This window comes from Corvus kubaryi, unplaced genomic scaffold (assembly GCF_017639235.1).
Source record: "Corvus kubaryi isolate FWS band 111438036 unplaced genomic scaffold, C.kubaryi_AGA036_p1.0 133, whole genome shotgun sequence".
NCBI classification, from domain to species: Eukaryota; Metazoa; Chordata; class Aves; order Passeriformes; family Corvidae; genus Corvus; species Corvus kubaryi.
The window spans coordinates 18629024-18650165 of NW_024580667.1; the positions used below are offsets into that span (position 1 = coordinate 18629024).

Consider the following 21142-nt stretch of genomic DNA (forward strand, 5'->3'; position numbering starts at 1 on the left):
GAAAAGTGGTAACTGCAGATCCTGGAAACCATCAGTTTAGCCCGAAGGCCTGATTCATAGACTATTTAAGCATCTCTAAGTGTGGCTTGGGGCACAGATTTATAAACAAGTGCAAGTGGTATTTCTAGATACAAATCCATGTTAACTTCAACCTGCATTTTCTTCAAAGGCCATAAACGTCTCATTAGCCTCAAATTACGCTCCTCTGCCAATAACGAAATCATGTATGAACATATATCATTTCAGATCCTCCTTGACTTCTCTTTGTGTGTTGTGCTGCCAGAAGTTGTCATTTTAAACTGAATATTTTGATTTGGATTGATTGTTTTCGATTGTTTGAGTGAGTGATACTTCCAACTAGAAATTTTTTGCAAGGAAGTTTGTATGCATTTTTGTAATATTAGAAGCACTAAAAAAAAAAAAAATGGAAAAAGTACAACACTATTAGTGATAATAAATAAAGGCATGACAAGTACATGTCTTCCTGTAGACTCAGTATGTAAAAGCATATTAAATAACTGTATACATATAACATCAAACTAGTTTTGATATATCTAAAAACCTTTCTAGAATGTTTACAATTTTCTATTTAAGATTAACCTCTAACTGAAATCTGTGACTCTATTTACACCTTCCAACCTTTTCAATTATGTATCTAACATCATAGCATAGCCCTCATAGTTCACAAATAGGTAGCATGCCTTCTTCCTTGCCTCTCGATGTTATTACTGAAAATTATTTTGTGTGTCTTTTTCTGTGTATGAGTGTGCATACATTTTATATGTGAAACTAACCTTAGGAAAATAGTAATTCCTCTAGTAATGTCAATAAACTGAAATGTGTGATATTTTCTGCCTAAATGGGCCGGAATCCCACCCTAAACAAGATTTTTTTTGCTTTTCTTGCCTCAGTCTGTGTTCTTTGCCTCAGTATAATACCAAAACCACTTATCCCCAGGATGCACAGCTCCCAGAGCTGGAAATTGGAGAAGTATGGAAAGCTAAGTGAAGCCCCCACAAAGAAATGGTTAGTGACCTGATACTTATTGACCCATAGCCAATTAGACACCCACAAGTCTGTGGGCTCAGATGGGATGCACCTGAGAAAGCTGGTGAACAAGCTTATCAAGCCACTTTAAACCACTCACCAGTAGTCCTGGTTAACTGGAGAAGGTCAGGTTGACTGAAAATTAGCACATGCAATGACCATCCACAAGAAGGGTCAGAAGGAAGACCCAGGGAACTACAAGCCTGTCAGCCTGACCTTGATACTGGTACTTGATACTGGGGAATGTCATGGGGCAGATCGTCCTGAGTGCCATCACATGCTAAGTGATTTATAAAAATGGGTTTACAAAAGACAGATCCTGTTTGACTAACTCGATCTCTTTCTATTTTAAAGTAACCTAGCTGGTGGATGAGGGAAAGACTGTGGATTTTGTTTATCCAGATTTCAGTAATGCATTTGATACCGTCTCCCACAGCATCTCCTGGGGAAACTGGCTGTGTAGGGCTTGGATGGGTGCAGTCTTCATTGGGTGAAAAACTGGCAGGATAGTCAGGCCCAGAGAGTGCTGTTGAATGCTGTTAAATCCAGTTGGCAGCTGGTTACCAGTGATGTTCCCTAGGGGTCAGTACTGAGGCCAGTCCAGTTTAATGTCTCTATTGATGATTTGGATGAGGGGATTGCGTGCATCCTCAGTAAGTTCACAGAAGATGCTAAATTGGATGGGAGTATTGATCTGCTGGAGAGTAGGAAGGCTCTGCAAAAGGAACTCAACAGGCTGGATTGACTGAGGCCAGTTACATGAGGATTGATAAGGCCAAGGCAGAGGTCCTGCAGCTGGGTTGCAAAAACCCCATGCAATGCTCCAGGCTTGGGTAACAGCATCTTGAGAGCTGCTCAGCTGAAAGGGACTTGGGGGTGCTGTTTCAAAGCTGGCTGGATATGAGCCACCTTGTGCCCAAGTGGCCAAAAAAGCCACACTATTTAATATGTCACTTTTTTTATAGTTGTATATTATCTCTGCTGTATCAGTTGAGGATTTCCACTTTCCTTCCTGTTGTCATTTTTGGTTCTCTCCCTGCTGGTTATGTGTTTACTCTTGTTTGTTTGTCATTCCCATTTTCTTTTCTTGTTTTGTGTCCTCTTTTTTCACTTGCTGTTTGCCCAGAAAAATTTTTTCTCTATCTATCATTCATCATCTGGATCACTGTGTTTCCTCCCACCTTGTCCATTTTCTTAGTGCTGTATTCCACATTTCTTAGAATGCCATTACAAACTTCTGCAGTGTGGGTGTCAAGGGAATAAGATCTGTTGCTCCTCCCTAAGCACAGATTAAATCTTCAGTAGGATATGACTGGAAAATCTGATTTGTGCTGCATGATCAGTAAAGTGTGCTGAAGTCAGCATGGGACAGAGCAAGAGGAATACTACTCAAAATCAATCACCTGCTGCTGACTTCCATTGTTAAAGATGGTAGCAGAAATCAGAAGAGAAAGTGACGCTTGAGGAGGAATTTTGGGTGACTCGTAGCTGGCTGACTACTCTGAGTGCCAGGGAGCAGCTGAAGTGGGGCTGCCCATGGGGGAGGATGACTCAGGAGCTGTGGACACTGCAGAGCTGTCAGGGCAAGGCTCTGAACTCCTAAGGCCTCCCATTGAGGGTGGGTTGAGAACAGGGGCAGGACCCTGCCACCATCCAATAATCATCAGGCCAGGCAGGGTGAGGAGTCAGGTCCAAGGTCTATCTGGGGACTCAGTGAGGCCAAGATCCAGGCTGGGCATGGAACTGGGCATAGGGCTTCCTACAGCATAACTCAGATAGGGACTGATGGCCCTGGTGGTGCCCTTGGGGCATGAAAATTACAGCTGTTAATGATTTGTCCTTCAGAAATGGCACTCAAATTGCAAGTCCTAGAGAAAATGTCAATAGAAGTTTTGGTCCATCACGAGTGATATGTATCTGGTATTTTTCTGGCCTCTGGTGTTCAGGTGTTTCAACAGTTTTGTGGTAAGAGTGCTAAAATGAAGTAATTGAAGAATTCTAGGAATTTTGAGAGAATAAAATATCTTTCAAATTATTTTCCTTATCAGAGTCCTTATTGAAAACAGGACTTGCTAGTCCACTTATGTATAAGTTGGGTATATCCTGTGTTCATCCTGCAAAATATAAGGTATCAATATCAGTTTCCTATAACAAGGCATTTTTTACCTGTGGAATTGTTGTCTGTCATTTTGAGTTGAATAGTGGGTAAAAAGGAAGTCCTTAATTTCTTTGGGCAGGTAGAAGAATGTTGATGTGTCTTTATTTGTACACTTGTAATGGTTAGCATATGAATGTAAGGGACTTGTATTTCATTAAAAATTAACAGAGTTATTGTATGAATTGCCTTCTATCTAAAATTAAAAGTAGGAGAATGCAAGCAAGTAATGTTACATAATTGTAACATTATGTAGGCCAAAAGCTGACTTAAGAGACTGTATCATGGTTTATTTTTTCTTTTAGTTTTCCATTATTCTGTTTGTCAGACATAGGACAGAGATATGAAAAACAATAAACTTGTATCTAATTTTGACTAACTCTTCTCACACTTGATTTGAACTAATTATTTTTTACATTAATTGGAATTTCTGAATTAGGTGGAGGTAAGTTAGGCTGTCCTACAGAAAATAAGTAATATCTGTGAAAAATACTCTGTAGTCATCATCTCATAGCAAAAAGAGATTATCCAATACAGGAAACAAAAGTAATGAATGGCTCCTGTGGGAGTGCAAATAGGCTTAAAAAGAAGATTATGTTTATTTAGGGCAGAAAATATCCTCAAGCTAGCACTTAAATGTGATACTCTTCCTGAAATCAGAAGTGTTTGGACTGTGGTTTGGTTTGGAAGCATAAACAGAAGCAGAAATGTTTGTTTTGTGGTATAACCTCTGACAAGATTATGGCTTCAGTTTTAGATGTCTTACCTTACATGTCTTTAGAAATACACAGCCAACCACGATGTCTAAAGTTCATAAAACATTTGTGGGCCTTGACATGGAAGTAGTGTATGAATATAATTTTTGGGTTTTTAATTTATTTTTTTGTTTTAGGTTTATGACAATATAAATTTGTCTGTTGATTTGAATTGCTTGCTTTCTCTTGCCTGCAGGCTGACTGAGTGGGCTGGACATCACTGAAAGGAGCCATTTCACTGGGGCAGTGGAATAACTGCGGATCTCTCACCACTCTACTTGTTGGGAAGTGCTGTGCGTTGCCAGGATTAATTCAACACTAAAGTCTGGGATGGGCCTTAGGGGCAAACACTCCCTTGTTTCTTCTGACATTGGGATTTGTCTACAGCCAGTCAGCTGAGGCACCTACCACACATCAGCTTTTGTTTTTTTGTAACCTGAACAAGGTTACATTTTCCCTCACTTAATCTCCTTTTGACTACTTTTTTATTAGTTTGCATTTTCCTTGACTGATTAATTTTCTCCTGGCGGTGGAAAAAAGAGCCCTGCTGATGTTGATTTAAATAATGTCGAAACCAATGGGACTCCTATGGCTGCCTTTGATCTTCACACCAGTGTGTGTCATGTTGAATTCTAACTTCCTCCTGTGGATAACTGCACTGGCTATAAGATTTACTCTCATTGATGGCCAAGCACAATACCCAGTTGTTACTACGAATTATGGCAAAATACGTGGTTTAAGAACACCTTTGCCTAATGAGATCCTTGGTCCAGTGGAGCAGTACCTGGGTGTTCCTTATGCTTCTCCTCCGACTGGAGAAAGGCGATTTCAGCCCCCGGAGCCACCATCGTCTTGGACAGGTGTCCGCAATGCCACACAGTTTGCCGCTGTCTGCCCACAGTACCTGGATGAGAGGTCACTGCTCAACGATATGCTGCCAGTCTGGTTTACAGCCAATCTGGATACTGTGGTGACATATGTTCAAGACCAAAATGAAGACTGTCTGTATTTGAATATCTATGTGCCCACAGAGGATGGTAAGTACCCTGAGACCTGCACTGGAGTGCGCTTACCAGTTCTACACGAGTAATGTCCAGGTCTTCAAAGCATCTTACTGAGTTTCCTCCATGTTTTATCTGTGGAAATGGATAATGCCTCTTAACATGCATTACTAGTAATATTGTGTAGATTGAATATGCTGGCATGGATTCTCTCTTACATTTCAGTGCAACACCAACATGTAGTTCGATTGCAAGTGGTGGCTAGGGTGTGTCTGCCAGTCTTAAGTTTACATCTAAAATACAGCTGAGAATCATTCACAAGAGAGGAAAGGGGAAATAAACACTAATCTGAAGTAACATAGTTATTTTTCCATTCATGAATGGTACAAATATACTGTTACATACTAATTTTTAAAGGAGAATTTACCTAATTTTTTTTCTTTACTTTTATTATAAAAGTTCTGAGCCTTCTGTTAACTCTGCTTGATTTTAATAGATAATAGAAAATTGTTATAGTAATTCAGTCAGCAGAGGGCTTTTTAGGATTTTCATCTGTGAAACTTTTCAGTCCAACTTATTTTTATTCATTCACTAAATTTAAAATGAAGTAAAGGTCATTTATTATGCAGAGCTGAACAGGTGGTTTTAAACATTCATCTGTTTTGTGCAATACTTTCTCAAGAGGGCTACTTTAAACCACTTTGTATAGACAAAAAAGGATGAACACAATTGGTAATACAGAACTCTTTGAACATTTACATGATCTCAGTCTTAAAAAGTGTAGCTGCATGGCATGATGAATGTATCTTTGGTCATTTTGAATAGTATTGCTTCCTACAGGCAAGAAGATCTGTTTTCATCAGGCCGCAAATGACCTAAGTCTATTATTTCACAAGGAAATAAAAATATTACTAGCACTTAGATTTAATATTCCACTAAAAGCTAATGCTTTCTGCTAATTAGAATGCAGTTACTGATGTATAACATGACAGATTTCTCCCAGATATGCAAATCCCTTCACTTTTGCTGAGGGTTTGATTTACACAACCAAGGCATTGTTATTTCTCAGTAACCATACTCTAAATATGCAAATTTTCTACTTTGATTGTTATAATCCCTCTGCCTTGATTGGCTTCTTTACTCAGAATTTCCAAGCTGTCTGCCAGAAATAAACATTCCACCTTCTTCTCCTGTTCTCATCAGCTGAAGCAAAAACTTGAAAGCTAAAAATAAAGGGGTAAGGTTTGGGAATACTGGGAGCTTTGCAAACGTAAATACTACCAAGCTGCTTAAGGAAAAATGCTAGAAAGGAAAGCTGCATTTATGGGGGCTCCGTGTGCACGAGTGTGTGTCTGCATGTGTGTGTGTGTGCCTCTGTGCGCAGACAAAGGAGCAGCTCTTTTCAACCCAGTTCTTTCCCTCTTCCAGTCTCATTGCACTCCTTCTTGGATAATTTTTTCCCAAATTTGTTTATGTTCTGGATTTGATCCTTCATCTTTTAATTAGTCACCGGGGTAAGCTTGCTCTGAGAAAGCATTCTGGGTTAAGATTTTATTTGTTCTCACTGAAGGAATATGAGCTCTGCTAACTAAGTCTTATTTTAGAATCCAGTTTTAATAAATACATACGTTCCTCCAATCTAATAGGAGGTTTCATTCATTAATTAGGGAATACAGGAAATTAGACATAGAAAAATATATGTGAATGTCTAGGTAAATAATATTTGATATCAAATGAAAAATAATAAAATATTGTGGGCTGAATGACTAGCAACATATAACACTCATCTTGCTATAATAGCTAATCACATTTGCTGTTAGATTTAAAACAGAAAGGACTGATAAATATAATTTTACCTTTTCTAGATTTTGTCCACTTCTGCAAAAAAGCATGGTTTTCTCTTCCTGATTTTAGATCTTCTTTACTATGATAGCATGTAAATAGTATGTAAATGGTAGATAGAATGTAAATGGTATCTATTTGCTTTTGTATCTCCTATTGAAAATATAAACACATGCATAAAAGAATATGTAACTGAATAATGAGAAGACGAGGTTTGTGTCAGTGATGAGGTGAAGGTAAGATTGCTCCTCTAAAATATGACAGGCATTTTTAAAAGGTTCCATTGGGGAACAAGAAGCTTAAGTACACAATGTTTTAATTGTATGCTGCATATCTTATCACTTATTAATAAAACTTAGTGGCTTTTTTGGTGAGGAATATATGCAATCTTCTGACCATAAAGATGCTTAAAGGGAACTGACCTACAAATCACATGTCCTCAGTTACTGTGTCTCCAAATCACTCTAAACAGTCTTAAATTGTGGTCCATGCAGTCTGGGTAAACATGTTATGCTTCATTATATGAGTCCTAGTTGGCAAAAATAAGCTATGTCGTTATGGAGACAGACCATGAAATTAGTTTTTGAAGCAAGATCTCAAAGTGAGTGACTTTGAGTTAAATTCACATTTTCAATTCTTTCTTCAGTACAGATTGATTTAAAAGAGCTTTGAGGCTGTTTTCTAGAAGAAAGGGTAGCTGGAATCATCCAAATCTAATAAATGCCCTGATTATGAAACTTAATCATTTTTTATGCTTTTTTTTTTTAACTTTGGTGAGAAGAATAGATGAAGAACTAATGAGTTAACTGCAGTCATTTGCAATGCTTACTTCAAATTAATTCTAGTGAATAACCAAAATAAAGCTCAGGTTTGGGGGTTTTTTCATTGTTTTGTTTTGTTGCAGTTCTTTTTCATATATAGCATGACCTGTTTCTTATTATTTGTGTGGTTTGGCCAAAGGGAACCAAATTTTGATCATGTACTTTCAATAAAGGATTGACGAATAAATGCACATATGCCTCCATCTGATTTCAGAATTGCTTTACTGGGATCCTTCCACTATAAACTAATGGAAATAAGAGTAGAATACAGTCACTTTAACTAGGTAGGTAAGTTTAGTTAGTTATAAAAAAATAGTTTAAAATGTTACTGGTTTTGTCTGAAGAAGTACCATGAAATGAAATAACAAATAAATCTATAGTTCCTTAAAATAATTTGAGCTTCTAGGATAAGAAATTAAAATTACCTGTTACACAGTCTGTGTCTGTATTAATCATAGCCTCTCTTTAGACCCGTAAGATTCTGGATTTCAAATGTCAAATAGCAGGAGATTCCTGTCAGAATTTCCCATGTTAAAAATGTCCTTACAAAGCAAAAACTGTCTTCGTTTTTAGGGCCTGTCTTTTTTCATTTTAGGTGAAAATATTATTTATCATAGAAATTAATACACATACCTAGCAAAATATTTCTGCAATTCTGTCCATGTAGATTTTTATTCTTTTTCTGCTTTTCACTGGACAAGTGTTTTTTTATGTCCCTTTCCTTACAGTAATACTTCTGTTCCAGAGCACCTAAGGTAGCTGTAAAATTTCACTCTTTGGTTTTTTTTGCCTTTGGAAGGGAAGGAATTGCAACCACTACAGTACTTTTTTTTTTTTTTGGCAATAAGTATAAATAATAATGCAGTTATTTCAAAGATACACAGTACAAGCAATAAAGATAAAATCTAGGACAATTCTTTTATATGTCAAACCTATAGTAATAATAAATTACTCAGAACTAAAGCAAATAAAATATTTATAGTGGAACTATCATTTTATCCAGTTGCTTTCTAAACATTTGGCTTGATCTTCAGAATTATTTGTGTGGGTGTATATTGTCTGGGCTGCTTTTTCAGTTACTATGAACTGTAATTTTCCACAAGAATACTTGAATGTCAGTTTTGAGGAGGTCATCTAGGGAAATGATATTGAGGACAGTGTGTTTATTATAACTTCAGTTTGAATATGGGTTTATCTACAATGGAAATGCTAGATTGAAGAGGACACAGACTGTTAATCGGCTGTGCTTAATCCCTGGCCTTTATCATTTCAATCTGTGGATTCTGAAGGAGATTGCTAACTCCTATCATAACTGGGGAAAGAAACTATAACAAGAAAAGAAAAAAAGAAAAGACCCTTAATTTGTATTTCTTTCATGATAAACTTCAAAATTTTATCAATAACAAAGCAAGATTTAAAAAAAAATCAACACAGCAAAACAACAAAGAACAAAACCCACCAAGGACAAATCTTTTTATGTTTATCTAAAACCTGCTATGTTCAGATCAAAAGAGAAAATAAAAAAGATGACTTTTTGTGGTCTTTGCTTGATCAGTAGTAAGCATATATACTTTTAACTTATTTTGGCATATGAATAGAGGGTACATTTTGCACAAGTGTGGAGATCCTTATCCACTATGTATCTGTTACAGATTAACTAATGAAGTATTTAGCATCTTCAGTGGTTTGCTCTTGTTTCTTTTTTGTGAGCTCTTGTTTCATTTACTTCAGAATAAATACAGCTGAAGTGCCGACAAAAGGTGGGAGACCATGGCACTTATTAAGGCTGAATGGAAATATAACTGCAGCTCTTGACTCTGTGTCTATTTGACTAAGAAATAACAAAATGAAAAATTTGAGCAAAGCTGATCAAGATGAGACTTAGACTTTCACTTTTGCATATTATGAAATGTCAAATATCTGCTTAATTTATAATTGAGTGTTTTCAGCCTTTTTGTCATTGCTGTTGAATTGTAATGTTTTTAACTTGGAAAAAGTATTTTTATCAAAGTTATTCTAATCAAACATAATTGATAAAAAACTGTGGTTTTTCTCCTTTTTCTTTGAGGCAAAGAAAAAGGTAGTGTAAAGATTAGTCTCTTCATTGTAACTTTTTGATGGCATAGAATAAAAAAGTAAGCCAATCCAAAGCCTCTTTGTTACTACAAGAAATAAGGGATCATACATAAAAATAGTGTCGTAGTGAGCAAGATAGGTGCAATATTGTGCAACATTATTTTTATTGAATTATTAGGAGGTGATAATAATAATAGTAACTTTTCATTTCCAAATAAGCTCAATTTTATATACAATATATTCTTCTAAACCGCATGTAGTTTTAAGTTTCCGTAGATGTATATAAGTCATTTTTCAGATAATCTTAAAATTTTAATTGTCCTGTTATCTCTTCACTACTTTCTCAATGTAAGTAGCGACCTTAGAAATCAAAGCAAGGATTTATGTATATATGTTTAAGGAATTAAGAATCCAGTATCTCTTCTCTATATGTTTACAGTTTTTATTCTTCCTCAAAATCTTTACTACATATTTTTAAAAGTCAATTATATTTTCTGTAATTGTTATAGGAGCACAGAGTTTTACCTATGTTATCTGAAGTTTTTTTAAAAGCAAATTTTACTTTCTTCTAAAAATATTTTAAATCTGTTTTAAAACATATTTTGGACTTTTATAGGTGATATTGTTTAAACAGTTTCATATTGCAAATAATATTTTTCTGAAAAGAACCCAAAAATATAACAAAACTTTGTTTTCAGTTTCAATATAGTCATAGGTTTTGTCGGTGACTGGTTTATTTTTAACCCCCACCCATTCAGTCGATTGTTTGTTTACTTTGGAAAAATAAAAATTAATTATTAAAATTTTATTATTTAAATGCATTTCAGCTTATAAAAACATATATAAAAATTACACAAAATAAGGCATATACTTTTGTAGAATGTTTGTATTGCTTTCCAGAGTGAGAAGGATTGATAATCAAATGACAAAATGACGGTGTTTGAATTATCGCATATAGTACCACCAGTTGAACATAAACATATACTTTTTAGCATTAGAGAGAAAATTGCTCTCCATTGTGAAAGATAAACTCCCTGTTGTGTTAGAGTGCCTCAAGCCAATTCTTTCACTGTTAGGGTCCAATATATCCCCTTCTCCTAATCCAGAAATATTGCGACATATGTGAGAAAGAAGGCGGCATATGTCTGGCTGTTCTCTGCCTACCAGGATAAAGCTGTGGGTAATCCAGGCCCTTATTTTACATTCTTGCTTTTAACTGTCGCAAATACCTTCTGACACCAAAGAACAGGACTCTAATCTAGATGAAATAAAGTTCTTAAATCCTTAGAGATAAATTCAGATTTAGTTGCTAATTTCAAAATGCTGTCCTTCCCTCCAGGAGCTGCCCATTCCACAGGCACTTTACAGGATTGCACCCAAATGGCCTTCTCAGGAACTGATATGCAGTGAAGCCTAGCAAGAAGACTCAGCATTCCATAAGACTTTATTTAATCCCAACAGGATTTTTGGCACCGTTTCCTAGGGCCTCATCATTACCTCATATTGAAAAAGCTGCTAGAATGGGGGGAATGTTCTTTAAAACACAATGAATTAATGTTTCTTCTGCAAAGGCAAATTAATGTTATCATCCTTTTAATTAAAGAACAGTGCTTTTTGAACTGTAGAGGCTGAGCATTAGGCTCAGTGACACAAAAGAAAAAGTCTTTAGTCTTGTGGGTCTTGAGACAGGTCAGATTTTACTTCATTTTGTGCATGGAATCCCACTTGTCTGTTCAAGGTGCTTTTTGTTTTGGTTTGGATTTTTTCCTGTGTGTTTGCTTGGGGTTTCCTTTTTGGTTTTTTGGGAGGTTTTGTTTTTAAATGGAGCTTTCCTCTTCACTCCTGCAAAACATGTCTTTGTACTCCGCTGCTGTTCTGTGTGTCTCTTCTTGCTTTCTGTCAGAACACAAATCAATGTGACACCTGCTAACACTGAGGCAGTGCCTCTGTCCTAGAGCAGTGCAGTGGGTCCTTGGCAGGCTTCTGAGTGGTGAACAGAGCGGAATACATGCAGTCGGATCTGATCAGTGTCTAATACCATTTGTATTAGCTTTGATTTCCTGTTAAGGCTTTGTGATATCATTGGTCTTCCTTCAGGTATTTTTTGCATTGGTGTGAAACTTTTGAAAGCTATTTGTATCTTTTCATTAGAATTTGGTTCAGTTTCCTTTAATTTGCACATTCATTGCAGGTTCAAACAAAACTGACATATGCTGAATAGCTCAGCTAAATCACAAGGCTCATAAATCAGTCACATCTGTAAAAATATTTCAAGGAATTGTACCCACATCAATGCTACAGTCAGAGGTAGTTTGTCAACTGGGAAAAGTTACAACTCTCTTCTACAAATGTTTAGCTATCTGCAGAATAAATTAACACAAATTTGAAAAAAAGCAAATGCTCATTATTTGCTCCTCAGGATTCCTGAAAAAATTTTCAATAATTTCTCCTGAAATTTTTGCACAGTACATTGGTTTTCCATCCTTTGTAGAGAGAAAGGATATTTCTGGCCTTTTTTCAGTGCTTCTTGCTTACAATTCGACATAAAATTCTCAGAATGGCATATAATCAATTATGTATGCTTACATTTTAGCATAGTATTAGTTGAACATATTAATTGTAATCCAAATAGAACAAAGGAAAAAAAGGAAAAAAAGAAAGTTAATGATAGCAAATTTTATTTGTGATCTTATCATCTGAAGAAATATGGATGAATTAATTTTCTTGGGGTTTAAGGCTTTTTTAATCTGCACCTTGCTCCTGGTACCCAAAGAGAAAAACAATAAGAAATAATTATTATAAAACTGTGAAAATGAACTAATGCTTATAGCTATCTGGTACTGATGTGTTAAAAATCCATTACAGAATTGTAATAATAAAAGGAAAATTTTTCTTTTACAGTTCATGCTGTAGGCAAACTTTTAGTGAAGAATAAATTTACTTGTGATGCTAAGCCAAATTCCTACACTATATATAGGGAATTGTAGTTACAAATAGAATCTCTGTTGCCTTGTTCCAAAATGCTTATAATTGATGGGTTGTTGTTAAATACATTTTTCATTGACAGGGTGTGACATATTTAATCTAATGGAGGGAAATTGCTTTGTACAGATTCAAATGACTATTCAATTAGTCACTGGTAATGTTTACAAGCCATCATAGCTGGAAATCATGGATACATTGTCTGTTTTATTAAATATGCAGTAGGGCAAATGAAAACCCGGTCCAAATATATACATTTCATCCTCTTTCAAATAAATTAGAATCAAATTATCTTTTATGTAGCATTCTTAGGGTGTCCAGGAAATTCAAAAAATCATTCTGCATTTGTAATACTGCCCCCATGGTAGTGCTTTTGCTGGCTTTTTATGCTTGATTCAGACAGCAGAGGGAGCACAAGTTTCCAGCAAACTAATTTTTTTCTGTCCCTGAGAATCACTGAAAGAGACACAAATAATGCTAGTGAATGCAGCAGTAAAACATTCAAACAGGTGCTTGTTTTTGCTGTTTAAACAGACAGGAAGGGATCCGATTCCACCTTTCCCAAGCTGCAAGTTAATAAAGTTGACAGTGTTGATTCTGGTGTTGTGAACCGATGAATTTATATGAGGGATAGAACTTTTCCAAGCAAAACATACACTCGCACTGACAAATTTACACAAAGCTATTTTTTTTATTGTAAAATAATAAATGTTTAGGTGATAAGCATACTGTCATTGCCCCTGTTTTTAATTGGATAATACTTGCAAGGCATTTAATGAAAGAACAGATTCCAAAGTAGAGAGCTTGATCTGTTTGGTTGTGGTGAGTTAGTATAAACATTCCTGCTTAAAAAATTATTGATTCGGTTCTTCCATTTCAAAACCAAAACATAAAGAAAAGCAGATTTTTTTTTTAATGAATTCCATTCTCTTTCCATCTTCTGTTTTATAGTTATACAGCTCAATCATGTAAAGTGCCAAATGTGTTCTGCCTCCTTCTATTTCACTGAGACAAAAAATGTTAAGCATGTTGAAGTTTCATTCTAATTTAAAATATTTTTTAAGTTTTTGCTATCACTTTGTTGGAATTAACAATATAACTAAACTATATTAAGTCATAGAAAGTGCCAAATTACACAAATGCTGGAGGGCTTCCCCTCCAAAATACCTTGCTTTTGGATTCATAATGTATCTGATTCAAAAAGACAGTTACTTTTCTGGTCCTAAGGATTTGAGGTGCTTTTCTCATCTACCTAAGCCATAGACCCTGTTCTGCCTTCAGGGATGAGATGCAATAGGCTGAGATGCAATTGATGTCAAGGGTGGTCCTTGGGAGTTGGATCAAATCAGATGTTTACTGTGATGATTCATAAAACCATCCCTATGGAGTAACTGCTATGCTTTGTCACTAACAATTACCTGAAAGTATACCTAAGTCAAAGAAAATAACACGGACATCTTACAAAAGGAGCAGTTCAGCATGACAATCTCTCAGTGGGAATATTTTAGTGAAAACAAATTGAAGAAATAACTGAATACAAATAAGTGCATTAATGTGAATGTAAAGAATGGGATAAGTTTCTAAAAGTCGTACTGCACAGTGTATTCTTTATTCTCATTCTCACAGGGTTATCCGTAATGCCTTCAATGTTATTCCCAGGAGTAAACTGTAGTAAATGGATTAAATAGGTAAATTTTTATTCTTAACTCTGTCCATTTTCACAATAAACTGCTGAGAGATGTTCAAGCTTTATTTCTTCTCTATCCAATTTCACTATTCCTTGTAACCACTTCTTCTTCTCTACTTTGGCCACTATCATTTTATAAATGAATCCCTTTGCTCACTGCACCAAGTAATACTATAAAGTGTAAACTCGGTTTCCATTTCCAAAAATGGTGTTATCTGCATATTCTTCCCTATCTATTTTTTTACCAAAGTCACACAAAAGAAGCAGCAATAGGTGAGAAAACATCAGCTGTGATTCTTAAAAAATTTTAGCAAGGGTAGTTATGTCTATATAATAGCTAATATATATTAAATACGCAGTGGAGGTAAAAGAATCAGGCCAAGAGAGAAAGCCTGATTCTCTTTCATGTATTAGTCCTTCTGTACTGGATTCCTTCAGTGGGCCACTCAGCTATGCTTGCCAAGCTGCATTTGCCCTACAGGATAGTGCATGAGGATCCTAATGTACCCTGCTGTGGTAAGTTAGGGTTTGCTTTAATTTAATTGTTGTTGTTTGCTGTTGTTTTCATTTTTCATTTTTTAGCTGAACAGTTCTTCCTTGAATTTTAGTTGCCATCATAAAGTGGTCACCCCACAGCCCATTGTATAAATATGCCTAGAAAGTATTTCGGATATTGCAAGATTCAAGGGGAAGGATGATATTCAGATACTGACTTTTGAGGTTTTTGTTAAATGTCAGTTCTATGCATACAGTTTTGTATAAAAATGCCTGAGCATCTAGGAAGGCCATGAAAGATTTCTATCATGTAACACTTATTCTGCTTTAGTTCAAACAGTAGTTTTCAGTTTTTAGCACCTTCGAAAGTGTGGCCTGTAGTGCTTAAGTTAATTTTCTATTATTCTTAAATAAATGAAGAATTTAGTAAGAAATTATAAGTTCAGAAAGTACCAGGATGTATCAGATTTTTTAAATATTATGAAATTAATAGTTTATTCCATTTTTGAGTGCTACTTCTGGATTTGTTGCTTCATAGTACTGTATCAAACTTCTAAATGCAGGCTACTTTACCGTGCTTGTTTTGCATGTCTAATACAGTAAATCAAAATGGCTTGGTGTTGGGATTGTTAACTAAATTCTTCCAAATTCTAATACATAGCTTTTGTATCTGATTGTCTCTATTAGTTTTCTTTTTCTTCTTGTGATTTTTTTCCTATTTTGCCTCAACACAAATAATACGATAGACACTATTAGTTCCTAAAACCAGATTATAAAACAGTTATTTCTGCATTATAAGTGGAGCTAGTTTAAGCATTTTTTCCTTCATGATGTACTAAGTGAAAGTATTATTTTGGCACAAGTTACTTTTATTTTTTTTCTGTTTTGCAACTTTTCTGTTTCTTTTGTAAGCCTAAATTGGAACTACAAACACCTACCACTTTACCTACCGTTTTCTCAATTTCTTGTACAGAGAGGGTTTTTTGTTTAATAACGAGATGTGAAGTAAAATTGCCTTGGGTTTCATTCTTTTTTTTTTCTTAAATAAATTACCAAAACCACCGTTATTGCTTAGGTACAGTGGCACTGAGGAGATCTGAGGTCTGAAAGAGAGAGACGTGAGATCGATCATCTGTTGCCTTTGTCCCTTGGTTGTCCATTTAGAAAATGCGTATCACAGTTTTTTTCTCTGATTAGGATTAGAAATAACTGCAAGAAGGAACTATGTCTGGGTGCAAAAAGGCTCAAATTACTTCCCATATACTTATAACATAAAAGACTCGGTTCCTTTTTTTTTTTTTTTTTTTTGTGTGTGTGTGTGCATGCAAAGTTTTTTTCTAGGATCTATCTTACTCTCCTTGGTAATCCATTTTCTGGCAGCACTTGGCATATCATTGCATTGTATTGTAACCTCCAAGCAAAACTCTGAAAGGTCTAAAGAGCAATAGATTTGGGTGCCATTGTACCATAATGAATTTAAATAATTAGGTAAAGACATTTAAAACTAAGGCATCTAGAAATTGATCTGACTCATTTACTGATAGAAGATTGAAGGCTTTCTATTAAAAGTTTGCATTTAATTCTTTATTCTCAATACTCACAGAGTAGTCAGAAATGAGACAGCAGATAGAATTTCTCCAAGAGTTAAAATACATACAGGCAATCAGACTTATGCCAGAAGAAGATCCCAAGGCATTTAAATACTGAAAGATGGGGAAGAATTTGTGACTGGGTAAGGTGTGTAAGCTCTCAGTGTAATGTGTTCAAACTCAGAAGGGATCAGATAACCTTCTGAGGAATGCAAAGAGGTTGTTACTAATATGTGATGCATAATTAATAGGTTTCTCTAATAAAGTTTACTGAAAGCAAGATGTCAAAAGTGGATTTTGGAAGAAAGTATGCTCTTTGCAGATGCAACAAATGGCTTGAAATGTTTCTGTGAGTCCTTTAATTTTCTTCAGTATCTTTCAAGTAGTAAAGAAATTACTCATGAGTACAATATTAAGTGTTTGCTCTAACACATCTGCCAGATGGCTATGATCTAGCTGGCATAACCCTTGTAGACCATTCTGAAATGAATACTTTGCATGAGTTATAAACCCCCTCCTGAGAATGGACCTAATGGTATATGAACTTTTACACTGGGTCCAGAACTTTGGGGACGCCAGATGCATTCTTTATGCACAGGATTTTTTTAGTACCCTTTTCACTCAACTAAGATGGTGTAGATCAAAGACCCTAACCCATACTGACTATTTTTACTTTCTTGTGGCTGCTAAACCATCGTTGAGGGAGCAACCAACTACTTATTTTTTCAGAGTTTAATTCTTCAAAGACATTGTATTTTGTATGCAGCACACTTACTTTGTGTTGAACTAGAAAATGTTGGGTTTATACATAACCCGGGAGGTGGTTATTAAAAATATCCCACCTTTCCCTGGTTCCCATTACCTAAATAAAGCATTTGGTTGTGTATTCCTTAGCTTTATTCCCCTGATCAGTTAACTGTAACCTTGTCTGTAACCTTGTCGTGATTCCACAGTCTAAATGGTTCCATGGAGGATGTGTCCCCTTGGTACTGGCAAGTGCATTTCTCCATCTTCCTCATAACTTAGAAGGACTGAAAAAATTTCAAACACAATTGGGCTATTGCAGTATAAGAGATAGCTGCATGAGTTGACTATGCACTTTCTTAGTCTATTATAAATGCCCTGGCTTTTAACCTAGGTGTAAAAAACCCTTAACGGACGATGCTTAAGCTAGCGCATTTTATCAAAGTTTGTTGTGAGTCTAAGGTACACATACGATGAACAGCCAGTTTATTTAATGTGTTATAATAGTAATGATTCACACCCTAAGAACTTAAGCATGTGTCAGCTTTTGTAATCAAGATGTGTATCAATATGTAATTGGTAATTTTATGCTAGCCATATCTGAAGACAATGTGAACTACAGGGTAAACTGTGGAATATGGGGTTATATTTGTTAAAGTGGTTGAAGTGTCCTTCTTCTGTTAAGTTCTGTTAGGCTTCAGCTTGGTTTCAGTTGACATTAAGGGTATAAAGAGGGGGTAATTTTTGGAAAAAAATGGATCTTCTTGGGACATACAAGGGGGCCTGTCGTCTTTGCTCCCCATTGCTACATGAAACAGAATAAGCAGCACCCTTGTGTGTTCATGACCATAAAACAACATATTGGTCATGTTGAGCACCACCCCCATGTGACATATTGATGGGCAAATGAGAAGATTTTATGGGATTATTTTTAATCAATAATATGATTTCAGTAATTTGGAAATCACAGATAGATTATACCTGCGATTTACTATGTTCTTTGTGGAATTTTAGACCTGCATTTATTAACACTTCTTTTTTAGCCAGACAAAGCATGACATACTCCTGCAGCCTTAATGCCACTCAAATATAGCCTATGATAATTCCTGAAATTTATGAACAGATTGTTTTAAGAGCCTTGCATATTGTTTTCAAAAAATATGTTGGCTTGCCTGTAACCCAGAAGTTATATACACCCTTGGGAACTTTTCATAAACTATTAAAGTGCACTAACCTCTTTGCCTGATAATTGCCTTGAAAATTACATTCATATTTGATTGACATTTCCTGCAAAATTACCCGTATACACTGATAATTTGCATTACACTTCAGTACTCCCTAATGCAAAATAGGGTAGCATAGATGAGCTTTCAGGTAAGAGAGATAAGGACAAACTCTACATTTTTACTGAAAAGTTACATTTCTTAGGTAAAGTCACTGACTAAAGAAATGACTAGAGAAAAATAAAATGTTCCTTTATTCTCTTACAAGCTGTCAGTGCTTCAGCTTGGAGGAAAGTATTTTAAGGAAGCTGGTAGACTTCACAGTTCTCCACCTAAAGGAAAGCTTCTGTTGAGCGCAGCAGCCCTCATGGGAGGAGTCGTAAGCTCAGTTAGATATATAAGCACTGCATTTGTTTTCTTAAGGCCACAATGGAACCTTGGGCACTCCGCTGTCAGAACATCCAGTAAAGGAATATCTGATAGCAGCCAAATCACACAGTGCGCCCAAGTTAAATACTTGAGCTTAATTATGGAGAAAGCTGGTTTGAGAAGCAATCCAAAGCTCTAGCAAAGTGGGGAAATGCTAACAGTTAGCAAATGGTCATGACAATACATTTCTCTAGTTTGGACCTCACTGAGCAGGACTGATTTGCTAGACCAGATTGCTAAAAGACGAAGCAGCTGTGACTGCAAGAAAAGCAATTTTCACCGTCATGGGGAAGCCTGGCCTGAATTCCTACCAGAACAAAGAGTACACAGAGAGCATCATTAATCCTCTCTGGTGAGACTGGACCATGGCAAAGTAGATCTAAGCTGCTAAAGAAAGCGTACATTTTCCCAGAAATAACAGTACAAGTGGATAAAAAACAGTTGTGATAGGACACAGACATTTCATTATGACCTTTCCCACTTTATTCTTTTCCTAAGTAGCACAGCATCTTCACTATTTCTTAGCTATGGTCCCTTTACTATATCTATCTCCTTTTTTTTTCTCTGCAAGTAAGGTGTTTTTATGAATCAACCCTTAGCTTTTAATTTTCTCCTTTTTGGACTTACATTCACAGGTCTGAATAGGCATATTTAGTAGTTTTTATTTCATCTTTTAGTGTAGGCCAAAAGCAGTCCTTTGTTTAGCCACAAGTGTATTAATTTTATGTAGAAAATTCATACTCTGTACTATGATTGAGATATTTTCTTAGTGTTTTATGAGCAAAGTGATTTTTTTTTTAAGTAAGCTGTATGATTGGACAACATTGGCTTTTAAAGAATTTTGTCATACTTAGAAAGTTTAAATAGACTGCTATCAGTAGAAATATCTTTTTGTCTTAGGTCAAATGTATTTGTTTCACAAACAGTTGAAATTGACTTTTGCATAAGGGAACACTCAGTATCTAATATATCCTGAGTGTATAAACACACACATGCATGCACACAAATAAATAATACCTGTTCATCAAATTTCTTCTTATCTGGTGCATTCTTTAGTAATCTGAGATTAAAAATTTTAATGGAAGGTGCAGCCTGATCCCTTTCTAGACCAGAATTCCCATCTCAGAGAAGATGATAACTACTTTGATTTCACAGAATCAGAGAATGTTTGAGATTGGAAAGGATCTATGGAAATCTTCTAGTCCAACTCTGCTGCTAAAGGACGCTCACCTAGAGCAGGTTGCACAGGACTGTGTCAAGGTGGGTCTTGTATATCTCCAGAGAAGGAGACTCCACAGCCTCTGGGAGTCCTGTTCCAGTGCTCTGTCACCATCACAGTAAAGAATAGATTCAAGGGAGTCTATTTCCATTTGCATTCAAGTGTATTAATTTTGCAGTTATTAATGACCATTTATTGCCATGGTAGTTAGAAACTTCTCATGTTCTGCAGTTTTAAGCATCTTGTGTATTCTCTCATGAATTTTTCATTCTAATTCTTCTCCTGTTGTGGTATTATGCAGGATATACCCAAAAAATTTCTTTTATTTGATTGTTTTCCTTCATTGATATATCATATAAACTTTGTTATAGAAACATTAGTAGCTCCTGGACTTTTGAGAAGCTTTGTCTTACATATTTGCTATCTTGTGGATTTTTTTTTTCCTCAATTCATTGGCCTCTTTTCCAGAATTTATTATTGAACCGTTTGAAAATAATACTGCTGGACTTTCTTGAACACAGTGACTGCCTGCCTATCTGTTGCATATGAGTAGCCATGTATTCATCCTTGCAGCTTTTATGCAGCCTTTTCTATAATTCAATTTTACTCTTTTTTAATGAATGCTTCAATATATATATACTCGATCCCCCCAATTATTTTCTGTTTAAACTACAGAGCATACAAAGTTGTTAATGATCTTTTTTGTTGACAACAGTAGGTCTAAATTTAGCTTCAGAACTAGCAGGATAAACTTCAGAAGAAAGTCCTTGTTTTGAGGATGTACACTGCCAATAATTAGTGTACTGCAATAATTAGTGTATTAGTAGCCATGTGACTTGGCAGATTTATATTCCAATTTTATATACTTGGAATCTCTTGCGTTTTTAGGAATTCTTTTTTCTTTTTCTATCGATCAAGAGCAGTGCATCCAAAAAAGAGGAAGTCAAGCTGTGTGGACAGTACAATTTCTTACTGCCAACAGCTCTTGCATGGACCACGAAGGCCAAATTCTGTGAGCAAAACACTACTACCAGTGTGTATAGAAAGAAAAAAACATAAAAGAAAATAATGAAAATG

At 35.6% G+C, this 21142-nt stretch overlaps 1 protein-coding gene across 2 annotated transcripts in view; it reads left to right on the forward strand.

The window, feature by feature from the left end:
- The window catches only part of NLGN4X (neuroligin 4 X-linked), a 174796-nt gene that overhangs the window by 49504 nt on the left and 104150 nt on the right, over positions 1–21142 (forward strand). For both annotated transcript variants that reach the window (XM_042038328.1, XM_042038336.1), the window contains exon 3: positions 4154–4994. In XM_042038328.1, coding sequence (XP_041894262.1) covers positions 4523–4994 — 472 coding nt within the window. In that variant the 5' untranslated portion in view covers positions 4154–4522. The remainder of the gene's footprint in view (positions 1–4153; positions 4995–21142) is intronic.